The 24,261-nt window shown below is 53.1% G+C and overlaps 2 protein-coding genes across 2 annotated transcripts; both read right to left on the bottom strand.

Annotated features, from left to right (window-relative positions):
* Positions 1–13,931: 13,931 nt before the first annotated feature.
* Positions 13,932–21,718, bottom strand: ADAMTSL4 (ADAMTS like 4). Its single transcript, XM_004389576.1, has 17 exons — positions 21,699–21,718; positions 21,480–21,537; positions 20,503–20,837; positions 19,602–20,298; positions 19,268–19,370; positions 18,295–18,431; positions 17,759–17,963; positions 17,364–17,536; positions 17,095–17,206; positions 16,818–17,003; positions 16,512–16,641; positions 16,006–16,210; positions 15,507–15,683; positions 14,882–15,088; positions 14,607–14,786; positions 14,202–14,346; positions 13,932–14,068 (listed from the first exon to the last, which is right to left on the bottom strand). Exons 1-17 carry the CDS (start codon positions 21,716–21,718, stop codon positions 13,932–13,934), a joined length of 3,207 nt encoding a protein of 1,068 aa, XP_004389633.1.
* A 334-nt stretch (positions 21,719–22,052) lies between these two features.
* Positions 22,053–23,643, bottom strand: LOC101341042 (uncharacterized). The gene is given in 5 exon segments (XM_012559455.1): positions 22,053–22,154; positions 22,868–22,954; positions 22,957–23,039; positions 23,414–23,609; positions 23,611–23,643. Coding segments are annotated over 5 exon segments (501 nt in total).
* Positions 23,644–24,261: the final 618 nt, after the last annotated feature.

The following is a 24,261-nucleotide window of genomic DNA, read 5'->3' on the forward strand; positions in this document are numbered from 1 at the left end:
CCAACTTTTTTGAGATTTGCAGCTTCTGGAGTTAGGAATTATTTCTTACAGTTTTTCTATTCTAAACTTTGACCTGGTCAGTTCTAGAGTGTATATGGAACTGATGGATGTAATTGTATGCAACTTGGTTGTGGTGGAACAATTCTGATTCATAAACATGCTGACTTTAATTTTCCTATCTGATTTTGGTGAGTATTCCTTAATTTTTTTGTTGTGTTTTTTTTTCCCCAAGAAAACCTGGGATTGAGAGGTTGAGAAATGGAAACTAATCTTTTCACTTCCTTATATGTAAGTTTTCAGTAATTGAATCAAAGTGGAGTTTTAAAGGTTTTGGGGGCGGGGGGGTGTTGATGACTTAGATGGTGGGCTCTGATGGGGTAACTGTTCATGGGAGTCCCTTCTGTTTGACCTAATTTAACTGAGTTCATGAGCTCATCTTTAAAGCTTTTGCTAAAAGATTTTCAGCTGTTCCAAATGGGACTTAATAGCAGTATGTGTATAAAAAGATCCCATCAAGTGGATGAGAGAAATTCGAACCCTTGTTTGTTTAATGAATTGTAAAATGATGGCTTGGAAGACCAGGCCAGAGTCTAACCATGGTGCTATTATTAGGCTTGCTTGTTAAATACAGGTCTAGGCCTAATATGTCAATAAAACAAGTGCTTACTGTTTAATTTCTATGAATGATTCCCAAATTTTGTGTGAATATTTTACATTTCTTTGAATTTCAGACTTGGTGTTCCATCACACCTGCTCTTTATTTCTGTCAGTTCCTACATTGTTGCTCTTCCTGGACCCTGAACTAGCCCTTGTAGTTTTGGCATTATGAACCCCTACTAGGAACCTGAGGGACCCCCCTCCAAGTCCCCAGCCCTTCACCTTTCACAGATGTTACCCAGTTGGGGGGTCCTGGCACTGTGGGTGTTACGACAGTAGCAGGTGCGGGGGTGTGGGGGTGTGGGTGGGGGCTTTGTCCTCGGTTCCTTTTCAGTTCCTTTTATCCTGTCTTTGGGGAAAAAATTCAGATTCCCCCGAGGAATTTTCAGAGGAGGGAACAACAGCAAAGTGGGGTTTTTTTGTTTTTTTTTTTTTTGCATTTCAATATGCTCACTTACAATCTGTTGAAAAAGGGGTGGGCACTGTTAAACCTTAGAGTTATATAAAAGCTACTGGTAAACCAGAGAATAACTTCTACGGCAGAACGAGGGTCATTGGAAAGCTTCAGCCTCAGAATGTGCCCTTTAGTCTATGGACTCCAGATAAAAACAGGCATAAGTAAAACGACTAAGAATGTGATAGGGAAGAATTGCCCTGCCTGCCCCTCTCGGAGCCGGAAGATCCTGCTAGAGCTATTTTTACCTATGTTATTTATCACTCTTGACCATAAACCACTTATTTATGTCTGTTTCTAAGGACCTGAAAGCACTTTATGTAGTTTTTTAATTAATCTTAGGACTGAGGTGACTAAAAGGCTGGTCTCCCCACATCCAGTCGTGGAAATAAGTACGTACGTGTAAGTTGGTGGAGTTTAGGGAGCCCCACTACTATATGTGACTGTTAAAATACAGGTGAGGCTTTTAGCTGATAAATTTTGGGTCAGGGCAGTGAGGGCTTAAGGAGCCCCCAGGTGTTTCGGGAAAGGGGTTGGTTCATGGGGGGAGGCACTAGGTCTGTGTGCTGACTGGCTGCAGAGTTCAGGCAGATCCTCCAGTGGACATGGAGGGGCTGCTTAGAAAGATGGCTCTTTCAGCGACTTCTGTTTGTCTTATGCTTCTCTCAGGGAAAAACATGAGTCCTTCTCTCGCGTTATTCCTGTACGTTCTGTAGGGTGTGAACACCTTGGTCCTGGTGAAACAGCTCGTCCCTTTGCCAGCTGTGCCGGGAAGGGTTAGGACCAACTGCGGTTCAATGTGGGTTGTGAATGTGTGTTTCCCTAACTTCCTGTTTTTCCTGAGAAGAGAATAATAAATCTTTTATTCAAATGCAAGGTGTGTTACGGGTCTGGTCTTTTCTAATCCTCGCCTGTCTTCCCCCTCTTGGCAAGCCTTGTGGGGAAGTCAGCTGAGCCAAGTATGTGCAGGTGAATTCAAAGCCAGAGCGCCCCATAAAGCTGCTTTGCCTTAGAGCAAAGGACAGTTCCCTTCAGAATACAACCTTTCATTAAAATTAGAATTGGTGGGTTTTCATTTAAATGTTAAACCACTGCACTTTAGAGTAATTCCAGTACATTTTAATCTCAAAGTTCCTGCACTGACTTTTCCTTCAGGCACCAAACGTGTAATTTTTAGGTAAAAGGGTTCATTCACTACAGCCTGGTTCCATTTCCCGGGTACCGATGTTTTCAGTGCTTTTATCCGGCCTTCTTCATTGCTGCTACCTTGAAAGAACTGTATTCACCATGAAAATGTGCAGATGTGAGGTTTGCATATTGGTTTTAAGCCCTGGGCATCAGCTACTAATCACAGCAGACGGGATTCTCTACGTCCCCAGTTCAGAGACGTGAATTTCTCCTTTCTGGAGCAGAGGAGCGGACTGACAAAGGAAATGCAGTAGGATCGCTGAGCACTTGAGCGTTCTGGCTATAGATTTTAAAGTAAAACTTGCAGTGCATTTCCCAGTAGGCAGCAACTTTTTATCTTTACCCTTTCACAAAGAAAGCTGTGTTTGTTACGAGGGCGCTCCCAAACAGGTGGTTGGAGGGAGGGTGGCACGGGAAACGGCTCCATGTCTTCCCCTTATTCAAGTTCTGTGCAGAGCTGTTCTTCCACCGATGTAAGTCATTTCTGTGGCAGGATTTCTTAGTCTAACACCTGAAGAACTTGGATTGAATGGTGAACGAGGAACGTGAATCATCAGAGAAGTCAGAATAGCAGCCTCCATTTAATAACAACCAGGCTTTTTCAGTTCCTGTTTGACTTCAGAGTCAGCTCTTGCTGTATGCTATTTCAGAGAACTATTTACCTAGTTCTTTTTGTTCCATTTTTTTCAGTGATTACAGAACTTTGTTTTGACCCCTTCTCCACTGTTGAAAGGCTTTTCGGTTTGAGAACCCTCCCTCTTCGTTTCAAAGTTGTTACAGTGTTATCTTAGTTATGTGAAGCATGTGGGTACTTGGGGGTTGGGTATTGGAGTCAGGTGTAACACACCTCTCCGAGAATTCAGTGTTCTTTACTGATAATTTTTGTGAGATAAGAGAAGAATCCAGCTTTTTGTCCCCACACTACACCTGGTTTCTATTTTGCAGTATATCTGACCACTGTAAAATACATTGGGGCCACGAATACTTCTGGATTTTACTCCTTCCAAGCATTTCCATGGCTTCTTTCTGCCCTTGGTTTCTGTACTCATTTTGCCTTCTCTCCTTGTCCCCTGTCCAGGGGTCCCCTTTAGAATAAGGGTTCTCTCAACACTGCAAGGAGTTGGGACTTTGAACTGGTGCTCTAAGCAGTCAGATGTTTTCAGAAGTCCATTCATACACTACATGGCAGTGGGCTGTTCGCTATGAACTATGCACTCTTGGATGCTGGGATTTTAAAGATAGAATAGTCCTTCCCCTGGAGCAACTCTGTCAAAAATGGCCGGGGAAGAGTTCTGAAGAAACACAGTGGCTAAATGCAGTGTGCCTTTTTTTAAAAATTGGATTCTGGCTGAAAAAGCTATAAGACATTATGGGGATATTTCGGGGAATTTGAGTATGAACTATCAGATGGTACTGAAGAATTTACAGTGAAAAAGCCAATGTGGTACAATGTTAAACCAGGAGTGTAGACATGGACGAACTGATTAGGATATAGTACACAAAGTGCTATAATAAAAGTAAGATAACGGTGCAGGACAAAGCAGGGTGATAATTTGTGGAAGTACAGGGTAGACAACATCACAAGAAACGCTTGAGGTTGGACGTTAAAGGATGTTAGGTGCCCTCGAATCTGTCTGGACTCAGCAACCCTATGTACAACAGAATGAAACACTGCCCAGTCCTGCGCCATCCCCATACACGTTACTATGTTTGAGCCCATCATCGCAGCCATTGTGTCAGCCCATCTCCTTGAAGGTCTTCCTCTTTTTTCCTGACCCTCTTCCTAGCATGATATCCTTCTCCAGGGACTGGCCCCTCCTGATAACATTTCCAAACTACAAGAGACAGAGTCTTGCCATCCTCGCTTCTAAGGAGCATTCTGGCTGTACTTCTTCCAGGACAGATCTGCTCATTGTTCTGGCAGTCCATGGTATGTTCAATATTCTTCACCAACACTATAATCCAAAGGCATCAATTCTTCGGTCTTATTCATTGTCCAGCTTTCACATGCATATGAGGTGATTGAAAATACCATGGCTTGGGTCAGGCGCACCTTAGTCCTCAAAGTGACATATTGGCTTTGACACTTTAAAGAGGTCTTTTGCAGCAGATCTACCCAATGCAGTATGTCGTTTGATTTCTTGACTGCTGCTTCCATGGGCATTGATTGTAGACCCAAGTAAAATGAAATCCTTGACAACTTTAGTATTTTTTCCGTTCATCCTGATGTTACTTATCGGTCCAGTTGTGAAGATTTTTGTTTATATTGAGGTGTGATCCATACTGAAGGCTATAGTCTTTGATCTTCTCAGTACCAGCTTCAAGTCCTCTTAGCTTTCTGCAAGCAAGCTTGTGTCATCTGCGTATCAAAGGTGGTTAATGAGTCTTCTCCAGTCCTGATCTTTCTGGTGTTCACTCCTTTCAGCCAAGATCCATCTGACATCAGCAGTGATACGCCTCCTTCCAAGGCCTCTTCTGAATCCATCTTGAATTTCTGGCACTTCTCTATTGATGTACTGCTGCAACCATGTTTTAATTATTCTCAGCAAAATTTTACTTGCGTGTGATATTAATGATATTGTGTGATAATTTCCACATTCTGTTGGATCACCTTTCCTTGGGATGGACACAAATAATGGATCTCTTCCAGTTGGTTGGCCAGGTAGCTGTCTTTGAATTTTCAGTTCTTTCAGCATGAGAAATGCTGAGTGGGTTCTTCCCTTTTGGTTTTCTAACTCCAGGTCTTTGCACATTTCATTATAATAACTTTATTTTGCCCTCTCCTCTGACATCATTTTGATCCTCAATGTCATCCCATAACTTGTCATTAGTGTTCAGTGTGTGAAGCCTGTTCTTGAGATGGTCTCTGAATTCAAGTGGGAGCTACTCAAGGTGGTACTCTGGCTTTCCTGGATGAGTAGGAAACAAACATCAAAGTATGGCTTTGAAAGAATTGGGAGTGTGCGTGGATTTGTAGATAATTTTTTCTTTACATTTTGTCTTCTCTTGCTGCCTTCCTTCCCCATCACCAGACTTGGCCACTGAACATAGTATCTCTTCAATTTCTCCCATCGTAGGCCGTATGTAAAAAAAAATTCTGGGAGATGTAGTAGAAAAAAGATGATTGTCTCCTTGGTCTTAGAAGTCTGAATTGGGTGTACATGACACTGGGCTGGGTGGGTTGTGTTTGTTTAACAAACAAATGTAAACCCCGTGTATTGTCTCCTTTTTCATGTGAAAGCGGTGACCCAGAACATGGTTTGAATAAAGTTGCTCTTATGGATATGTTGGAAGGAGCCGTGGTGGCGCAGTGCTGAGGCACTCGGCTGCTAACCAAAAGGTCAGCAGTTCGAACCCACCAGCCTTTCCGCAGGAGAAAGATGTGGCAGTCTGCTTCAGTAATGATTGCAGCCTTGGAAACCCTATGGGTTGTTTCCAAGGACAGAGTAGAAACTACAGTTCTACTCTGTCCTACAGGATTGCTGTGAGTCGGAATTGACTGGATTTTATTGATAGGATCATCACACATCTCACCAGCCATCTTGTCCACCCACCCAAGGTCACGGAACCAAGAAGGAACCAATTTTTAAATATAGGCCTGGAAGTCCTACGCTCTCTGCAGAACAGAATTTTAGCAAGGGATAGCCTCCAAAAGTTATTTCATCGGCCCCCAAGATGCTGGATGGTGGGTCCCACTCTCCCCAATCCTGTTCCCTTGGGAGACCCCCATCACTGCTCTTCCCATCCTGATTTAAAAACCAGTTTGCTCTGACGGCCCAGACTTCCCACGGGCAGCATTCTTGCCCATGAGCTCATTGTTTTGGCTTCTCTGTTGTCCAAATCCACAGCCAGTGCCAGAGGTCCCAGCCCAGGCCCCGAACTAGCTGGGGCTGCATTCCATTCAGAATTTCACCACCCCCACTTCATGTTCTTCCCACCCTCGCTGTGGTCACATGTGCCTGTTATTGAAGTTAGCCTGGGACAAGGTGTGCTGGGCGAGGGCCAAGGAAACCGACACGGAAAGAGAATGTTTAACTGTTGGACTTCATCCCAGATAAAACGAGTTTTCCAGCCTATTCAGATGATTAAACGCCTTCAATGGTGTACCCCTAAAAAAGTCAGTTTCACTGTCTAGGAGGACGTTTTGCCGCACACTTCTGAGTCTCCCCTACTGGATTTGGGTGGGGGGTGGGGGGGACCCCCTCAGGAAACATTGTTTTCATAGCATTTTCTTCCTGAAATCTCTTATCCTCAGACCTATCATGCATTCCTTCCTTCCCTCCTACCTCCAGGCCTTAGGTTGCCGGGAGCAGTTCTCACCATCTCCTGTCCTGGGTGGAAATGGGGGGAGAGGAGATGGCTGGGTGCTGCAAAGGGGGCAGCTGTTAGATATCACCGCTTTGTTACTGAAATTTCCTGAGGGGAAGATATTTTTTTCCTTTTCACCCTGAAAGCCCCGATCTAAGGAAGGGTGGGGCACCCTGGAGGTAAAAGGTACCCTTTTAGTGGCGATCTTAACATTTTAGAAAGGTACCCTCTAAAGCCCGGGGTTAATACTATGTTAAGGCGTACACTCCCGCTCTTACCCCGCCTCTTTATCATTACAAAAAACAACCCAGACAGGCTGTGGGAGAAGTGCTGTTTCGTTTTCTCAGAAAGCCTCACGAAGAGGCAGTAAAACAGGAAACTTTTGAAATGAGTGGTTGCAAGCGCTGAGGCCTCCCTGCCGCTGAGGGTGGTGGCTTCTGGCCCCTTTCCCCCACTTCAGAGCTTGCTAGGTGGGTCTGCTCTGAAGCCCAGTGGAGTCTCCGCATCCCCCAATTCTGCATGAAGGATGGATCAGTGTTACTGAATGAAAGAAAAACTAATACAGAATACGGATTTGCAAAGGAGGCCCAGACATAAATTATTTCAAAAAGAAATGCCACTGCATTGCTCTTTAGTAAAGAACGTATTACCATTAACACACAACTCTGATCACTAATAACGTGTCTTAGGAAACCAATCTGTGGCTTGTTGCTTACGATGCTGCAGAAGCCTGTTTGTATGACGGTGTCCCTTAAAGACCATGTACCCTGTATTATATTGTTTTCTGGACCCAAATATTGGATGCATTTGAAATGAGTTTTCTAACCTCTTGAACCTTTAGGTTGAAAAATAGAATTTAGACAAGATTTTCCTAAAATGCTGAAAAGTCATGAGACATTTGAAAACAACAAAAACACTTGGAGCCATCCAAGTTCTGGATCACTGTGGCCCACATTTCTGAGTATTTTCATAGCAGGGTGCCAGAAGGGAGTGAAAGTCAATAATGCAGCAAAGGAATTTTGGTAGAATTTAAAACTGAATAGACAGGTCTCAGGCCTTAATTTTCTCCCCTGTAAACTGAATTTAGCAATACTGTCTTCCCTATCTTGTGAAGTTGTAGAGATTATAGTACACCTATATATATACATACACACACAAGTCCTTTACCTTAAAGCACTGCATGAAGGTATCAGATTTCAGGAAAGAGCAGTTAAGGGTTTACTCTATTAGCCATTTTCAAGTTGTTAAATTCTCTGGGAGAAGTAACTAAGAACCAGGCATCAGTAGGTAGGTAGTACGTTGAACCAAAAGGTGCTACAGCTGTATTTTGAGGCCAGAAGGAGACACAAACAGGACCTTCCATGGCTGGACAGAGTAGTAATTCAGCCAGATGGGAAAAAGCCTGGGGGTTGGGTTGGCAGACTACCCACTGGCCAACTCTGCCCCACAGCCTGTTTTATACGACCAACAAGCTGAGAATGGCTTTTACATTTTTAAATGGTTGGAAAAAAAAATCTAAAGAATGGTATTTGTGACATGAAAATTATATGAACTTCAAATTTCAGTGTCATAAAGATTTATTGGAACCCAGCCACACCCATTTGTTTACATCATTGTCTACGGCTGCTGCCACAGAGACTGTATGGCCTACAACCGAAAATATTTACTATCTAGCCCTTCAGAGAAAAAGGTTGCCCGCCCCTGTACCGGAGCTAGAAAGGAGTCTCCTTACGTGATGAAAGAGGCAAGCAACTGAGAATCCACGGAAGGGAGGGGAGGGAGCTAGATATGAAAGAGAGAAGAGGTGCTGTGGTTCCTGGGGCAGAAACTGAGACCGCCCTTGATGGGGCGAGGACCCCAGGGGCACAGCCTGCTCCTTTTTCTCAGTAACCACGCCCTCCTCCCCAGGGATTTTTTTTTCCTTGTCACTCAAAGTTCTGTAGGGCTGTCTCCTAAGACATTCAAATGAGTTACACAACTGCCCTCCCCCAAGCTGGAACCTTTCTGAAACTGAAGCCGTCCTTCCCCTAACAGCTGCGGTTCTTTCCCAGGCCCGCTCAAGAGCTCTGGGTGCTCTGGTGTGTCTTGTTCCCGGCCATCATGCTAGCTCCCCTTCAGCTGCGGTGACGGATGGTTCCCTAGGAGCTGACTGCGCCATGTTACGGCCCCTTTTCTTTCCGCTTGTAGTCTGTCTCTTCACTCCTCCCTCAGATTCTTTCTACCTTCAGACTTTAGCCCTGAAAGGCCCTCCTATCGAGTTCTTTCCCAATTTCCTGCATCAAGGAGCCCAAAATCAGATTCAGGATTTGTTCTAGCTTGACACTAACTCCGACTGTTTATCTCTCTTTTTGACAGACTTAGACTTAGGTGCTTTCCTGAGTCTACTTCCTGTAAAGGTATCTTCCACTCGCCCTATAAAGTCAATACTTCTACCTTTTAAAGCTCACACCTCTTCGTCACCTGCCCCATAGCAAATAAGCCCCCGCTGCTCTAACTTCCTAACTTACCCATGGAGCTGACTGTGTACCACCGATGGATTCTAGCCATGTTGGTAGAAACCTCTACTGGAGCATGATTCTCCACGGTTCAAGGAGAGGAAAGGTCTCCCGATTCATTTACTCTGCTGGGGGAGGGTGTTAGATTAAAAATGAAGTCCTCCCATGTGAACTACGGCGTCATCTAGCCTGAGACCAAAGAGCTAAATGGTGCTTGGCTACCAGCTTCCACTACTGACGGTTCTGAATATGAAGAAAAACGTAGAACAAAACCCAAATTCCTAAAAAAGGCCAGACTTACGGACCAACAGAGACTAAAGGAATCTCCGAGACTATGGCCCTAAATACCCTTTAAAACTGGAACTGTAGCTACTCCCCGTGGCCACCTTTCAACCAAACAACAGACTGGCTTACATAACGGTATCCCCCGCGTACGCTGTGCTCCCTTATATAATGATAACCCGTGTATACTGTGCTCCCTTAAATAATCAACTATATGAGACCAAACGGTCGACATTTCCCTTAATACGAAGATGAGAAGCTAAGGAGAGGCAGGGAAGCTACATCAATGGAAACAAAACAGAAAGGACGGAAATAATGAGAATGTTGACACATTGCAAAAAATGTAACTAATGTCACGAACAAGTAGTATAAAAATTGTTAACTGGGAACCTAATTTGCTATGAAAACTTTCACCTAAAACACAATAAAATATATATTTTTTAAATCAAAATGAAATCTCTCTTTGTAAAACTGGGGAGGAGGGGAAGCAAGAAACGAAAGAGGATCTGGCTGGAGAGAATCAGGAGGGGAGCTTCTCCTTGCATTGTGATTTCACTGTCCCCTCTATCTCCCACGGTCCTCAAGTCTGTCCAGATCTTCCAACCATGATTCTCTTACAGGTCTCCTGGGAGAGAGTGGCTTAAGGCTGAGACTCAGACACTGGGCCAGCAACTAGGTTCCTGGGCTCTGCTTCACTCCTAGTTACCAGAGGTCTCATCTAGACAAGCTGAGGTGAAGGGTGTTTAAAACTCTCCTCCAGACCCACCCCTGCAGCTGCGAACAACGGCTTACAGGGAGGCCCAGGGGGTTGGGGAAGTCTAGGAGCTAAATTTAGTTTAAACAGGGTGCGTATTTACCCTGGGGAAGCTAGGAGGCGGAGAGGAATCCTGAACTCCTGAGACTCACAACCTCACCCTTGAGAACACAGATACTAGAGCGACAGCCCCCCAGCCCCCACCAAGCCCTCAGAAACAGGAGCTCTCAGCAACTTGGCTGCTCTTTCGCCCCCTTGGTCTCTCTTACCCATATCAAGATTGTTCCTTTCCCACCCTCCCTCTTCTCAATTCTTGGGGGTCCAGTTCCTTTGAGTCCTTCCCCAAATTCCCCTCAGTGCACCAAACCTAGGGGCCCCATCCACCACATCTCCCTGCCATTGGGCTCCTGTAGCTTCCTCTCTCCCAGGTCCCTTCAAAGGGTTTCAGAGGTCAGCCGATGTCTGGCCACACCACCCCCCTCTAAGGGGCCAGGAAGGGGGGTTGCTTAGGGTCAGGTTCCCTTTCCTGTGAACTTTCACAATGATCCCATACGGCCTCGGTGACTAGAAGAGTCCTTAGGGGCTGCGCTGAATGCTAGCTTTAAAACGGGGAGGACAAAGGCGGGCAAACCCCTAGATGAGAGCCCACGTCCTCAGAGACCAGTGACTGGAGGCTGTGAAGGAGCTCAGGGGTTACGGGAAAGAGAAAGGAGATGCTGGGGCTGGGGGAACCCTAAGAGGGGCTGTGGCTGCCTTCAGCACCTGTGATTGGTTCTTCTCTTCAGGCCAAACTCCAAACCTGCCCAGCAACAGCCCAGAGAGGAACTGAGCGGGGGCGGGCGCTGCGGGGAAGTCAGCTGAGCTCGGCCGGCTGCCCAGCAGAAGCTTCCAGGAATAGCTGGGAGGGTCCCTGCCCTTCACTACCCCACCCCACCGCCCACCCCCACCCCTAGGGTGAGAGGACTCCCCCTTCAGGCTGCTGTGGATCTACAGGGCTGGCTCAGGTCCCCCACGTGGGATGCACCCAAGTGAGGAGCACAGTGTCTGACGCCCCCTCCTTAGGCTGGACTCTGGTTGTACCCCCTTTCCTCGGGCCCTGCTCTGAGCTAGTCAGTTTCATTTGCCTTTCCCTCCACTGCCTTTGCCTCCTTTCTCACCTCCTCTCCCAGGAAGCCTTCCAGTTTCTTCTCAGCCATTTCCAACCTAGGGAAAGCCTGAGTCCCGACGCAGGAACAGGGCTGGAGCCGAGAAGCCCTGGCTCCTCAGGCAAAGCCCGTGACCTTCACCGGGACGAGGCGTGCCCGGGATACACTAGTCACGGGGTTAGACCCCAGGCCCTTTATTAGTGCTGTTACTCAGCGGGAGCTGGGGGAGGTACAGAGGAGCAGGGGGAATCTTACTATGTCGCACCCTTCCCCCTCCCTAGGCCGGGAGCCCTTGGAAAGTGCAGCCTCCGGAAGCAGCATCTCACACCTCAAAGTTGTGGGGGGTCAGGGGGAGGATATGTGTTCTAGAAGAGGCGATGCCCGCTCAGGAAGCCCTGGTGGTGCAGTGGTTAAGTGCTTGGCTGCTAACCAAAAGGTTGGCAGTTCAAATCCACCAGCCTCCTTGGAAACTCCATGGGGCCGTTCTACTCTGTCCTATAGGGTCACTAGGAGTCCAACTCGACAGCAACGGGTTTTGTTTACGCCCTCTCATAGCACCTCTAGCAAGTTATTTACCTTGGGAGAAGAAATGGGCGAGAGCGGGGTGGGGAGGGAGGAGGCAGGGTGCGACAGCTCGCAGGAATGCGTCCCTGGCAGGACATCCAGTACTGCCCCGGCTCCGCCCTCCATCCACCCCAAGGCCTCGACGGCCAGGCCAGGCTCCGCCTCACCCAGCCGTTTCGGCTCCGGGAGGGGTTGGCGGGGGTGGGGAGTCACTTCTCTTTCCCCTACCCCATGAAAAGTAACAAACCGAGCTTAATAAGGAAATAGATAATAGCAGAAAGAATGGGGAAGGCAGGAAAGCTGGGCCAAAGAAAGGGAAAAGGAAGAAAGACTCCCGAACAGCCAGCTGCCACTCGGCTCAGGCTCCAATTGAAAGGACTGCTAGATTCCAAGTCTTTACAGAAAGCTTCCGCCTGCCAAGAAGCCCCCCGAGGCCCTGCATTTCTTTCTTCTGAGCTCTGGGCCCAAACCCCTGACTCCATACTTAAATGGGGGGAAGTAGTGACCTCTAGTGGTCAATGGCTGACTTGCAAGGCCTAGGGTCTGCCGAGCTCCTCCCTCTAAGGTTGGTTTGTTTTCAATTGCGCTATAAGTGAAAGTTTACAGTTCAGGTTAGTTTCTGAGACAAAAATTTAGACACACATTGTTGTGTGACCCTAGTTGCTCTCCTTATACTGTGGCAGCACACTCCTCCTTCCCACCCCTGATTCCCCATGTCCATTCAACCAGCTCCTGACCCTCTCTGCCTTCTTATCTCACCTCTGGACAGGAGCTGCCCGTTTGGTCTCATGTATCTACTTGAGCTAAGAAGCACACTCTTCACGAGTATCATTTTATGTCCCACAGTCCAGTCCAGTCTTTGTCTGAAGAGTTGGCCTCAGGAATGGTTTCAGTTTTGGGCTAACAGAGAGTCTGGGGGCCATGTCTTCTGGGGTCCCTCCAGTCTCAGTGAGACCATTAGGTCTGGTCTTTTTACTAGAATTTGACCAAGGCTCTTGATCTCACTCCGATAGCCCTTCCGGGCCCAGACTCTCTCCTCCTGGCCTCTAAATGCTGTCCCCCTGCCCCCCTTCACTCTGAGCTCACCCTGCTTTGCTGGCCCCTGGCTGGCTTCCCATAAAGACAATGAAGAGCCTGTTTTTCATCTGTCATAATCATCTTTAATAAAAAATAAATTACTTCTGGGTGGGAACCATTTTAGAAGGTGGGCGGTGGGGGCAGGGACTAGAGTGTCTTGTAACATTCTTTTTCACCCTCTGTCCAGCTGGTCCCTGCTCTAGGGAGGTTGTCTCTCTTTTGGGGGTAAGGCAGGATTGGCAGCGGCCAAACCACCCCCCCGAAAAAACCCCACACTATTGCCTTCAAGTCGATTCTGACTCGTGGCGATCCCACATGTTACAGAGTAGAAATGCTCCGTAGGATTTTTTTGCCTGTAATCTTTACGGAAGCAGATCACCAGGCCTTTCTTCTGCAGCGCTGCTGAATGGGTTCAAACCACCAACCGTTCGGTTAGTAGTTGAGCACAAACTGTGCCACCCAGCGACCTTCAGCTGACCTCCATCCACAGCCTATGATGAGGGGTCAGGATAGACTAGGTAAGGGGAGAAGGGGCCTGAGGACAAAAGGGTGGCTTAGATGTGAGGCCTGGGATATGAGAAATGAGGTTTAGGGCACACAGTTGGGATTGTGGGGAGTGCACTCTTAAGTAGCTCAGCATAGCAAGGAGCTGCAAACTTGCTTTCCTCCCAGCCTAGAAAAGTCTCAGGGGGAACAGGCATGGTGCCTTCCCCATTCCTTCTGTCTGTGTAACTCTTTTTCGATAAGTTATGCACATGTCTGAGCACACACACACCCATGCGGGCCCAGACACAGTCGGGTGCATATGCGCACACACACCATCACACCACTGCACAGACCCAACGAACACCTGGAAGGTCACTGACAATCACCCCTCCACCCTCGGGGACAGACATCCCTGGTGAGACTGGGGCAGCTGGAGAGCCAGGGGGTACAGAGTGGGCTGATGGATGAGTGACCGCTGGTGGCAGGAGACAACCATGAGGAGAGGGTCTCCCGGGCTCATTTCAGGCAGGTTCCGGGGGGGACCGCTCCAGGACGCGGGCACAGGAGCGGCAACAGGTGGCTGTGTAATAGGGGTAGACGCAGAGGCGGGCCTGCACCACCAGGGGGCAGTGTGGAGAGCTGTCCTTGCACTGCTCACCTGAGGGGAGGAGGCAGTGGGCACAGGAGGGTCATCGCCCAGCCTCTCGGGGCACCCTGTTCACTCACACTGACCCCTTCCCCGCTCCACCCACACTGCCCTCGGTGGGGAGGACGCGGGAAGGGGACATTACCGGGGCGCTGGCTGCACGGCTGGCTGTTACAGGGCTGTTTCCTGGAGGGCCGCAGGTGAGGAGGACAGCGGGTGCTGAGCGTCTGGCCGGCGGTGAGGCACTGGACCTCCCTTGTCTGCACGCCCCCCTGGCAGGAGCGGGAACACTGCGGGGAGCAGCTGTCATGTCAGGCCCCCACTGTGCCCCAGGCGCTCCTAACCCCAGGCCTCCACCTCCCTCCCTGAAACGGGCAGGGCGAGGACTCCCAAATGCAGAGGGCCCACCTGTCTTCCACAGGACAGGGGACAATGTTAAGCCTCAGCTGGACTTATCCTGGGGCACAAAGACCCGGAGGGGGATGTGGTGAGAGGCAACTCCCCCTTCCCTGCAGGTCCAGGTGAGCAGGGCAAGGAGTGAGACACGCACCGAACTCCAAGGTGTAGAAAACCATCGGTCCTGGCAGGCCCGGCCCTGACAGGGCTGCAGGGCAGGGGGCCTGGGCAGGTGGGAACAGTTGTGAGGAGACGTCACGTTGAACTCTGCCCCCAGTTTGACCACACAGATGATGTCTCTACGCTGCGTACCAGAGCCGCACTCTGAGGAGCACTAAGGAATGGGGAGGGAGGGATGTATGGGGGAATGGGGGCCAATCCCCCACTGGGACCCGCACCCTGCAGCCCCCCTGCCAGCTCTCCACTCACCTCACCCCAGGGCCCTGTGTACCAGCACCAGGTCACCTCACAGGGCCCCAAGCTGCAGGCACGCATGTCAGGGGGGCGGCTTCCTGGAGGGCAGCTCTGCTCACTGGTTCCGGCCCCGGCTTCCTCCTGGCCAGCCCCGAGGTCCTCCCCACTCCCCAGGCAGACCACAGAGCGTCGCTGGATGCCTGTCCCACATTCAGCTGAGCACTGTGGAGAAGTAGAGTGGGCTGTGTGATGGGAGGTGACTGGAGGGGGGACCCGGTGATGGGAGGTCGACGGGGACCGTGTGATGGGGGGCTGATGGGGACAGTGTGATGGGGGGCTGATAGGCACTGGAGGGGGGACTGGAAGTGTCCTGGGTCCTTATCCTAGGACTTAGGTAAAGCCCCAGGGGTCTTAGATTCAAGGACACGAGTCAGGTAAGGGGAACATTTGCAGGGAGTCCAGAGACCAGGACCCTAATACAGGTTTTCCTCACTTATCTCAAGTTCCCAGTGCCGGCAACATCCAGCACATAGTAGGTGCTTGCTCAGCAAATGTTTACTGAACTGTGTTAGAAAGGCCTGAGAGGGTGTCCAGGGTGCACCAGGGACCTGGGACTTGGCGAAGGGGGTGTGGGGCCCACCTTGGAGCTCCAGTCACTGTGGAACCAGGCCGTGGTGCAGGGCCCCATGTCACAGGCCTCTCTGCTGGGGGGCCGCGGGGGCCCTGACAGGCACTCCCGCTCGTTCACTTCGTCACCGTTGCTTCCAACACAGCGCACCTGGCGGCTCCGCTGACCCCGCCCGCACCGCACAGAGCACTGAGGGGTGAGGAGGGATCAGGGAGCTGGGCCTCCCAGGCTTTGCCACCCAGCCTCCAGCACTGTAGCTCTGAGCCGGGACCCTCTGATCCCCAGCTCAGCGGTTACAGGGCTTTGTGGGCTGAGGAGACTGAGCTCGGGGCCTTGGGCCCCACCCCTGGTCCACGCTGTCATCTGACTTAGATACTGGGGTTCCACATGAGATTCAGTCTGTAAAAACCCTCCTCTGGTTAGAATTACAGCTGGCAAACCCGCTCGTTCTCTGGCGCACCTCCCCCGTGGCCCTCCTCGGCCTGAGGGCCTCCTCGCCTGGTCCCCTCACCTGGCTCCAGGTGGAGCGGACCTCCCAGTGGCCACAGAGCCGCAGCTGGCAGGGCTGGGTGACGTTGGGCCGGGGGAGATGTCCACAGCGCTCAGGAGGTACTGAGGAGCCCCCCTCTCCAAACTCCTGGCGGCAGCGCAGCTGACGGTGCTGGGTGCCAGGGCCACAGGAGCGGCTGCAGGAAGTCCACTCGCCAGCCTCCCAGCTGTGGGCACGGACGGGGCAAAGACAGGAGACGTGTGGGGCTGCTGTGTGGGGGACAGGGACCCCTCAGCGGAGAGTGGGCATGTTTAGCGCTTGGAGTCTGGGTCCCTCTGTGCGGCTGCCAGGCTCCTCGTGCTGTTTACAGAATGTCACCCTTTCTAAGCTACCATGTCTGTCTGCAGCCAGGCAAATCTCATGTTGAGGGCAGAGTCCAGGTGACATCCTGTGAGCAGCGAGGGTGTGTCTGCCCCAGGGGCAATTGCGTTCATGGTACTTTTCCCGTTCCTGTGGGTCATACTCACTATGGGGGGCAGGGAGGGCCGTGGCAAGGCTCCGAGGAGGCCGGGGGTCGAGAGCCCACGGCACAGCTGTGGTCCTTCAGTTCCTCTCCCGACTCCCGAGAAACGCAGAGGAAAATGGGGCGCCAGACACCTGAATGGGGTGAGAAGGTGGGTGGGGCGGCTCAGTTCGGCAGGGTCCACGGCCCTGGAGTTGGAGTCTGGTGCAGAGCCAGGATGTGGGCGGGCAGCTGCCAGGACAGGAGCTAAGACGCGGGGTGTAGGATCAGGAGGCTGCGCGCAGGAATCCAGGCCAGACAGAAGTCGCACCTTTTCCACAGGACGCCGAGCACTCCGAGTGTCCCACCCGTTTCCAGTATCCGGCTGGAGACCCTGGGGGTGTCCTGGGATGGGGCGGGGCGGGCATCTGGGGGATCCGCACCTGACGCTGGAGGGTGCCTGGGGTCCGGGCAGGGCGGGGCGCTGAAGCAGGCTGGGACTCCACCCTGAGAATCTCTGTGTAGGGTGTTGGGCAGAGCAGGCAGATCAGATGCGCCCCAGTGTCTGGGAGCACCCCTCCTCCTCCAGGTCCAGGGACTAGTCTTACCAGGTTGAAGTTGGGGGTTAGGGGCCTCTAGGGTGGGGTTCTCATGGTTTGGAGGAGGTGAAGAGATGACATACTGATAAAAAACCCCTGGGTTTTCTTCCTGAAAGATCATCTGAGAGAAAAAGAGCAATAGAGTTCTCGAGTAATGACGGTTTGGGGGTGACAGGGGGCGTACCACCAGCCTGCTCCACCATCTTGAGGCCCACAGCTTTGCCCTTAGAGGGAACAGCCTCCCCAGCACTCCAGCCTCCCTAGACCCCCCCACTCACATAGACATCCACTGGCTGGGTTGTGGGGCCTTCGGCTGACAGACTCTCCCCTGTGCCCTCCTCCCGGGGAGGACGGTTGTACCGGAAGACAGTTCCACCAGCTGTGTAGGACCCAGGGGGATCCACGGCCCAGTTCCCATTGATGATGGACCGGCCCCCAGGGCCTCGGAGTGCTGGAGGTGGGAGACCAGGAAGCACGAGGTTAGGAATCCTGTCCCCCTCTCCACGGCTTCCCACCCAGGGCCCAAGATCTCTCGGCTTCCTCACTGTCTGCCCAAGGGAAGGAACCCCTCCACTTCTCCCTGTCGGGCTTGTTCGCAGTGCTGATGAGGGAGAGAACCAAGAGACCAGGAATGGAATGGGGACCTAAGACTCCGGGAAACTGGTGTGCTCACCCAGGTAATTGGCACTGGGCCGCAGCTGGGCGATGTGCAGCCGGGAGGCTCCGGCAGGAATCGAGAGGATCTTCTGATAGCCCAGGGGGCCCCCCCGGTCAGTGAGGTTCCCCGAAACAACACGACAGGTAGACTCATCACCCCCACAGACACCACAGCCATCCAGACGCCTGCCCGAGCCGAGGATCCCATCACAGCCGGGGCTCTGGGGGAGACAGAGGTGAGGCAGGGCCACAGGAAAGCCAGACACCACCTCACACCCCACCCTGGTCCACCTGGGACTCTACGGCTCGCCTCATGTCTTGCTCTTCACACTACAAGTGAGAACATCTTTCTCTGTCGGCCCCACCATCCCCAGCCCGCCTCAGGCCAGCTTCTATGTGCCTGAGAGGAGGGTCCTTCTCGCGGGTCACCTCTCGGCTCTGCTCCGCCCAGCCTGGCAGGCGAGAACCTTCCCCTTTGATCTCTGTTTGGTGTTTTCTTGTCGTGATGAAAGAGAAAGAGAGGCCTGTGTGCACGCACGCCCCTTCCCTCACCAGGCAGCGTCCGGCCACGCAGATGTCTAAGGCTCCAGGCTGACACAGAGTCCCGTCCTGGACTTTCTCCGTGTGACGGACGTAGAAACGGAAGCCACGGGGCCGACAGTTCAGTTCGCAGCGTTGGGAGCCCTGAACTAGGAGACACGGCAGAAGGTGGTTAGCTGGGGTCCCTGGTGGGAGGGCCACTGGGAAAAGCCCCAGGGCCCTGACCGCAGCTTTGCTGACCACTTTGGAGCACCCTGAGGTGGCCTCGGTCACTGTGGATCCAGGGAACACGACAGGTCCGTACTCTGAAAGGTCGGTTAGAGGCCCAGGTCAATGGAGATCACTGAGACCAGCAAGGGGGTTACACACTCTTGAGAGAGGAGAAATCCTAGAACTCCGTGATGATATGAGTTCAGAGCTCATGAGGGCCTAGCCTGGTGTCAGGCTGAAATCAAGCAGACGGGAAGCTGGCAGCAACTGATGTGATACCACTCAGGCTCCAGGGCACACCTCTAACCTGTGGTCCTCACTGGACAGGATCTCTCTGCCTGGGCGCCTCCCAGGCCACATCCACTCCACACCGGGGATGGCCTTCTTCCCAGAGGAAGCCAACCAAAGGGCTGCCTCTGGGCACATCCCGCCTCCGGCCCGAGCCCTCTGCCCATCCACCATCTGACAGTTCGGGCCTCCGTTCGACCCTCTCCCCTTCCCAGGCTTGGCGAGTGAGAAAGAAGACGTGACACAGAAAAAACAACAAAACCCGTTGCCGTCGAGTCGATTCTGACTCCTAGCGACCCTACAGGACAGAGTAGAATTGCCCCATAGGGTTTCCAAGGAGGGGCTGGTGGATTTGAACTGCCAACCTTTTGGTTAGCAGCCAAGCTCTTAACCAAAGCAGGGCTCTCTCAGGGCTGGGAGTGAGCAGGAGTCTCCCTCTCCTCCTCACCCCTCAATCCTGGGTGGGGTGGGGGGCTGGAAACCTCACCTTCAGTGAAGGGCTCCCATTGGTACAGCTGGCCCATGAATTCCTGGGAGTCAAAGGCTCCACACTGCAGGGCCCGGGGATCTGGCTGCTCAGGGGGGCAGGGCTGAGGTGGGGAACACAGAGGAGTCAGAGCTGGGGAGGAAATGGGGTATGGGTCAGGGCTGGATTTGGGGAGGAGGGGAGGGCCAGGTCTGAGAGAGCCCCCAGGCTCCTACAGAAGAGCTCAGAGGCCGAGGCCCTTCTCCCCCAGGTCCACATGAGGCAAGCTGAGGATGCAGGGTCAGGGGGGCTGGACTGGAGTCTGGGGTGAGAGGTTGGTCCAGGGAAAACTCACCGCTTGGCTGCAGGCTCTCAGCTGCTCATTCTCTCCAGAGCATCTCGGGACAGGGGTGCTGGGAGCAAAGAGGCTCCAGAGGGAGCTGGAGTGAGGTCCAGCACTCAGCAGAGGGAACCAGCCATCCGGGTGGTGAGGGGCAGGCTCCATATGGGACCTGTGAAGACTCCCCCCAGGTCTCCAATGCTCCCAGCTCTGCGGGCTTCGGCCCCAAGGGGCAGTGGTTAAAGGATTAGGACGTCTCCCCACTACCTGGGGACCGGCCCACCTCTGGGAACCTGGCATTCTTGGCTGAGGGGACGCAGGAAAGGAGATACTTCTTTCTGGAGAGGGCGTGGGCAAGAGGGGCTCTGTGTCCAAGGCCTGGTTTCTGGGGTGTGGCCCTGTGGGGGCAGGCCTGGCTCTGGAAGGCACATCTGCCTGAGAAATTGCAGGGTTTGGGGGTTCTGCTGGGGGGGACTGGGTATGGGCAGACAGCTCTGTAGCAGGGGGCTGAGTTTCAAGGGTCTGGTTTGGGGAGGATGGTTCTGCTCCTGCAGTCAGGGATGGAAGGGGTGCTTCTCCCCTAAAAGAGGTCTGGGGGAGCTCAGATCTGGGTGGCCTCTGGGGGTGCCTGCGGTTCCGATGCAATGGCAAAGCAAAGGGCACTCTCCCATAACCGAACATTCCTGGCTTGATGGGGTCTCGAACACGGGACCTGAGAAGGGATTACAGACATGGAGTCACAGCTCTGGCCATCTCTGACTCTACTTGCCCAGCATCGTCCTGGCATCAAAGACAACCCTCCGCACACCTCGTGTCTGTTGCTCCTCTTTCCCTCCTACCAAGCCCCGCCCCTTACCAACAAGCCCCGCCCCTTACCAACAAGCCCCGCCCCTTACCAACAAGCCCCGCCCCTCACCTCCGGGCCCCGTGACTGTCCTGGGTCTCCTCTCTTCCAAGCTGGGAAGCAGGACTCTGAAGCTGGCCGCCTCTTCCCTGAGGCTCTGATCTGTACAGGGGGAGGGTTCTTCGGGAAGCGTGGGGCCTGGGACCTTCTGGATGTCTTGGGGGCCGGGGTGGAAGGGGCAGGCCCGGGTGCAGTTGAGCTGTAGGGAGCTGACATATCCGGCTCCTGCGCTGCACCCCCACCCCACAGGGCTGGGAGCAAGGGGCCCACTGGTCCCAAGGTCCCCAGATGCCCTCAGGGCCCTGGCCTTCCTCTGGGGGTGTCTGAAGAGAGTGTCCAGAGAACACCTATGTAGAGATAAAGGTCAGACAGAATTAGAATGATTTTAGAGAGAACTATGAAGAGTATGGGAACCCCGGTGGTGTGGTAGTTAAGAGCTCAGCTGCTAACCAAAAGGTTGGCAGTTCGAATCCACCAGGCTCGCTCTCCTTGGAAACCCTATGGGGCAGTTCTACTCTGTCCTGTAGGGTCACTATGAGTCGGAATCAACTTGACGGCAACAGGTTTGGTTTTTATGAAGAATACGAGCCCTCGTGGCACAGTGGTGAAGAGCTCGGCTGCTAACCAAAAGGTTGGTAGTTCAAATCTACCAGCTGCTCGTTGAAAATCCTATGGGGCAGCTCTACTCTGTCCTATAGGGTTGCTATGAGTCAGAATCCACTTGATGGCAACGAGTTTTATTATGAAGTCCAGTGCCGGAGGCTCAGAGAGGTTAACTTACCAGCCCCAGGTCTCACTCAGTACTAGGAGACAGGACTAGAACTCAGTCATCTTGATGCCTGCAAGGAGCTAGCCAGGGGGTCTAAGACAAGCGTGAGAGGTAGGAGTCGGGGTCAGCTGAGGGAAATGGAGGCAGGGGCCTGAAGAGGGGGTGGGAGGTCAGGGGAGATGGCAGGCAGGCAGGTGGTGGCCTGTTGTCCCTGGCTCACCTCCTGATCCAGGCAGATCTGAGGAAGGGACAGAAGCAGCATCAGACAGAGCCCGCATCTGCACATCAAAGACAAGAGGGGGTAGGTCAGTCAGGAGCTGAGGGAGGTGTCACAACGCCGTCCACCAGCAGCTCCCCACATCCTGACCGCCATCCACTTCTCAGAAAGCAGAAGTTACTCATCCCTTCCCCCCCACACCCTGCCAGCCCCACCTCTTACCTGCCCATCCACTTCTCCATCACTTGTCCCTGATTGCCCAGGGCCACGGAGAAGTGGACTGGACGTAAACACGCTACTCAGGCATCTGGGTGTGGAGGCGGAGGGAAGCCTGGTGGTTACTTCAGTGTTCAGAGAGCTGGGGTGTCGGGATGGATGAGCCCTCCGAAGGCCGTCTCAGAGTGAAGACGGAGGGGTTGGGGAGACTGGCCCACGCTTTTATGATCCTAAGGGTGGGAGCAGAGTCATACTGCCTTGTCCATCTGCTGAGAGTAGAGGGTGGGGGTCTGACCTCAGCCTCTCAAGTACTGGCTCAGTCCCTTCCCCTTGGCCCTGTGGGACCCTCTCAGCTCCTCCCTAGACCCTGCTCGGCGCTGCCAGGCCAGTGCAGGCACCCACAGGCAGGCTCTTTCTGAAGACGGTTTTCACCTGGCTCTCCCTCCTGCCCCCCAGGGGTACCTGGAAAGTTGAGGAAGGAGGCTCAGGTGAGGGTATGCCAGATGCCCCCTCTGAGGAGCTGACAAGAAGCCCCTTGGGCTTTCCAGAAACGAGACCCTCCCCAACCATCTGTTTGCTACCTTGCAGCGTTTTCTTCCCTTCTTAGCTAAGCTCCTTAGGGAACACGCACATCTCTGCCTGCCTCAAAAACTTTTGAGCTAAGGGATAAACTAAGTGTGTTGATGGTTTAATCTCAAGAAAAGCAGATGATTTTCCCACTGTGACTTAACCTCTACTCTGGCCAGGGTCCCCGAGCAGCACAAATGGTCTGTGCTTCACTAGGAAGCTCAGAGTTGACACTCTGAACCCACCCAGCAGTGCTGTGGAAGAAAGGCCTGGTGATCTGCTTCCATAAAGATGACAGCTAAGAAAACCCTTTGGAGCAGTTCTGCCTGTAACATATGGGGTTGCCATGACTTGGGACTGACTCGATGGCAGTGGGTTAATGGGCTGGGTGCCAGCGTCCTGCGCTGGTTCAGTGAGGGCTTAGTTCACAGGCAGCTGTGAGAGGCTGGGAGAAGCCGGGAAGGAGAGATGCCTTCAGGCTGCCCTGGTTCCCCAGTCACAGGCCTATCATTCTGAAGAGCCAGGAAGTTCTCCCTGAAGTCTGGCTTTCAGGGTTGGGGAAGTAAAGGGTTGGAACCCTCCTGGCCTCAAAGCCCGACTCTGCCTACCCCTCGTTGCCCTCCAGCCCCCTCCTCCTTCCCATCCCCAGCCCCCACCCTCCTCTTAGTTCTGCTTTCCAGGAAAAAAAAATTCTGTGTTTCTGTTGGAGCTGAAAGGCACCCGGGAGAGGAATCCAAGGAGCCAGTGCCGAGGTGGGCCAGCTCCAGGGCAGGAATGTGCCTGGGTGTAGCGATGCCCAGCCCACTCCCCTCTCCAAGACCCCAGGACTTGGGAGTTTGAGGGAGAGACCAAGCTGTCAAGCCAAGCTGGCAGGGTCACCTCTGCTGCTCAGGGCTGGGAGTGGGGAGACATGGCGAGGGGAGCTCCTTCCCCTGGCTGGGCCGGCCACTGAGGTCAGAGACTACGCCCTGATGGGTGGGCGGCTAGGGGCTCCCGAGAAGGGCCTACGTTCCACCCAAACCTCCAGCTCTCTGCCTGACTCCTGAAAACCCTAACTTGAGGTCGAAGGGAAGGAGAGATGGAGGAAGACGGTCACCGTCTGCCCCTCTCTGCTGCCAGGTCCCCTCTGTTCTCCCTGACTGTGCTTCTGTTACCCCAGGTCTGTATCTCGCTGTCTCTCCGTGGGTTTACCCAGGACACATAATCCCGGCCTCAGCTGCGTTTGGCTTTGCCGGTTCCCTAGAGAAATGATGGGTGGGGGGTGGGGTGACGTGAGCTCCTGGGGCCCAGGCCAGGCCTGGCTCCCTCTCTGGAAAGGTCCCACCCCCACTGCACAGCTGGGCAGGGGGCGGATAGCCCCTCCTCTGTGGAAACAGGCACACATTTGTGCTTTCCACCCCTTTATGCCCCTCATCTGGTGTCTCGCTGCCCCGGAGAGGAAAGGAGAGGTCAGAAGTGGCCACTCTGGTGCCAGGCTGGACACTGCTCCGGACAACCTGGGCTCCTCCTGGCCACACCTCCTCACACTGGCCAGTAGAGATCAAGGAGCAGGACGTGGGCAGGACTAACCCCTCAGCACCCAGAGGGACCCACCTCTGGGAAACGGGGCACCGCTGGGGGGGTGGGGTGCTGGACAGTGTTTCTGGGCTGGGGGTGGAGAGTCCCTGCCTGGGTCACAACTCTGATCCTCGCCATGCCCTCCGCTCCTGGGCCCTGGAGGACCGTCCCAACAGGTGTCGACCTCTTCTGCCATCAGGCTAAGCTGGATCAAGGGCACCCACCTGCATCCCTCCCAGCGCCCCTCTTCCCCTCCAGAAGTGAAAGGCGGAGTGGGGGGCGCACATTCTCCGAGGAGGGGAGGAGGCGTCGGCGCGTGCCGGGAGGTCCCGGGTACGTTTTCCAATTTTACTATGTGACTGGGTAGGAATTTTGGCTGCTTCCCCGCCGGGGTGATGGGGCCGGAGCTCCGCGGGCTCAGAGTCCCCTCCCCAGGCGTTCGACC

Source organism: Trichechus manatus, unplaced genomic scaffold (assembly GCF_000243295.1).
Source record: "Trichechus manatus latirostris isolate Lorelei unplaced genomic scaffold, TriManLat1.0 scaffold00250, whole genome shotgun sequence".
NCBI classification, from domain to species: Eukaryota; Metazoa; Chordata; class Mammalia; order Sirenia; family Trichechidae; genus Trichechus; species Trichechus manatus.

What these genes read in the sequence shown, in the direction of transcription:
- ADAMTSL4 (XM_004389576.1), bottom strand. Translation starts at nt 21,718, where the DNA reads ATGGAGAAGTGGATGGGCAG. An exon ending in ATGGAGAAGTGGATGGGCAG is followed by an intron (nt 21,538 to 21,698) that starts GTAAGAGGTGGG and finishes TTTGATGTGCAG; the next exon opens with ATGCGGGCTCTGTCTGATGC. An exon ending in ACAGTGACTGGAGCTCCAAG is followed by an intron (nt 15,089 to 15,506) that starts GTGGGCCCCACA and finishes ACTTCTCCACAG; the next exon opens with TGCTCAGCTGAATGTGGGAC.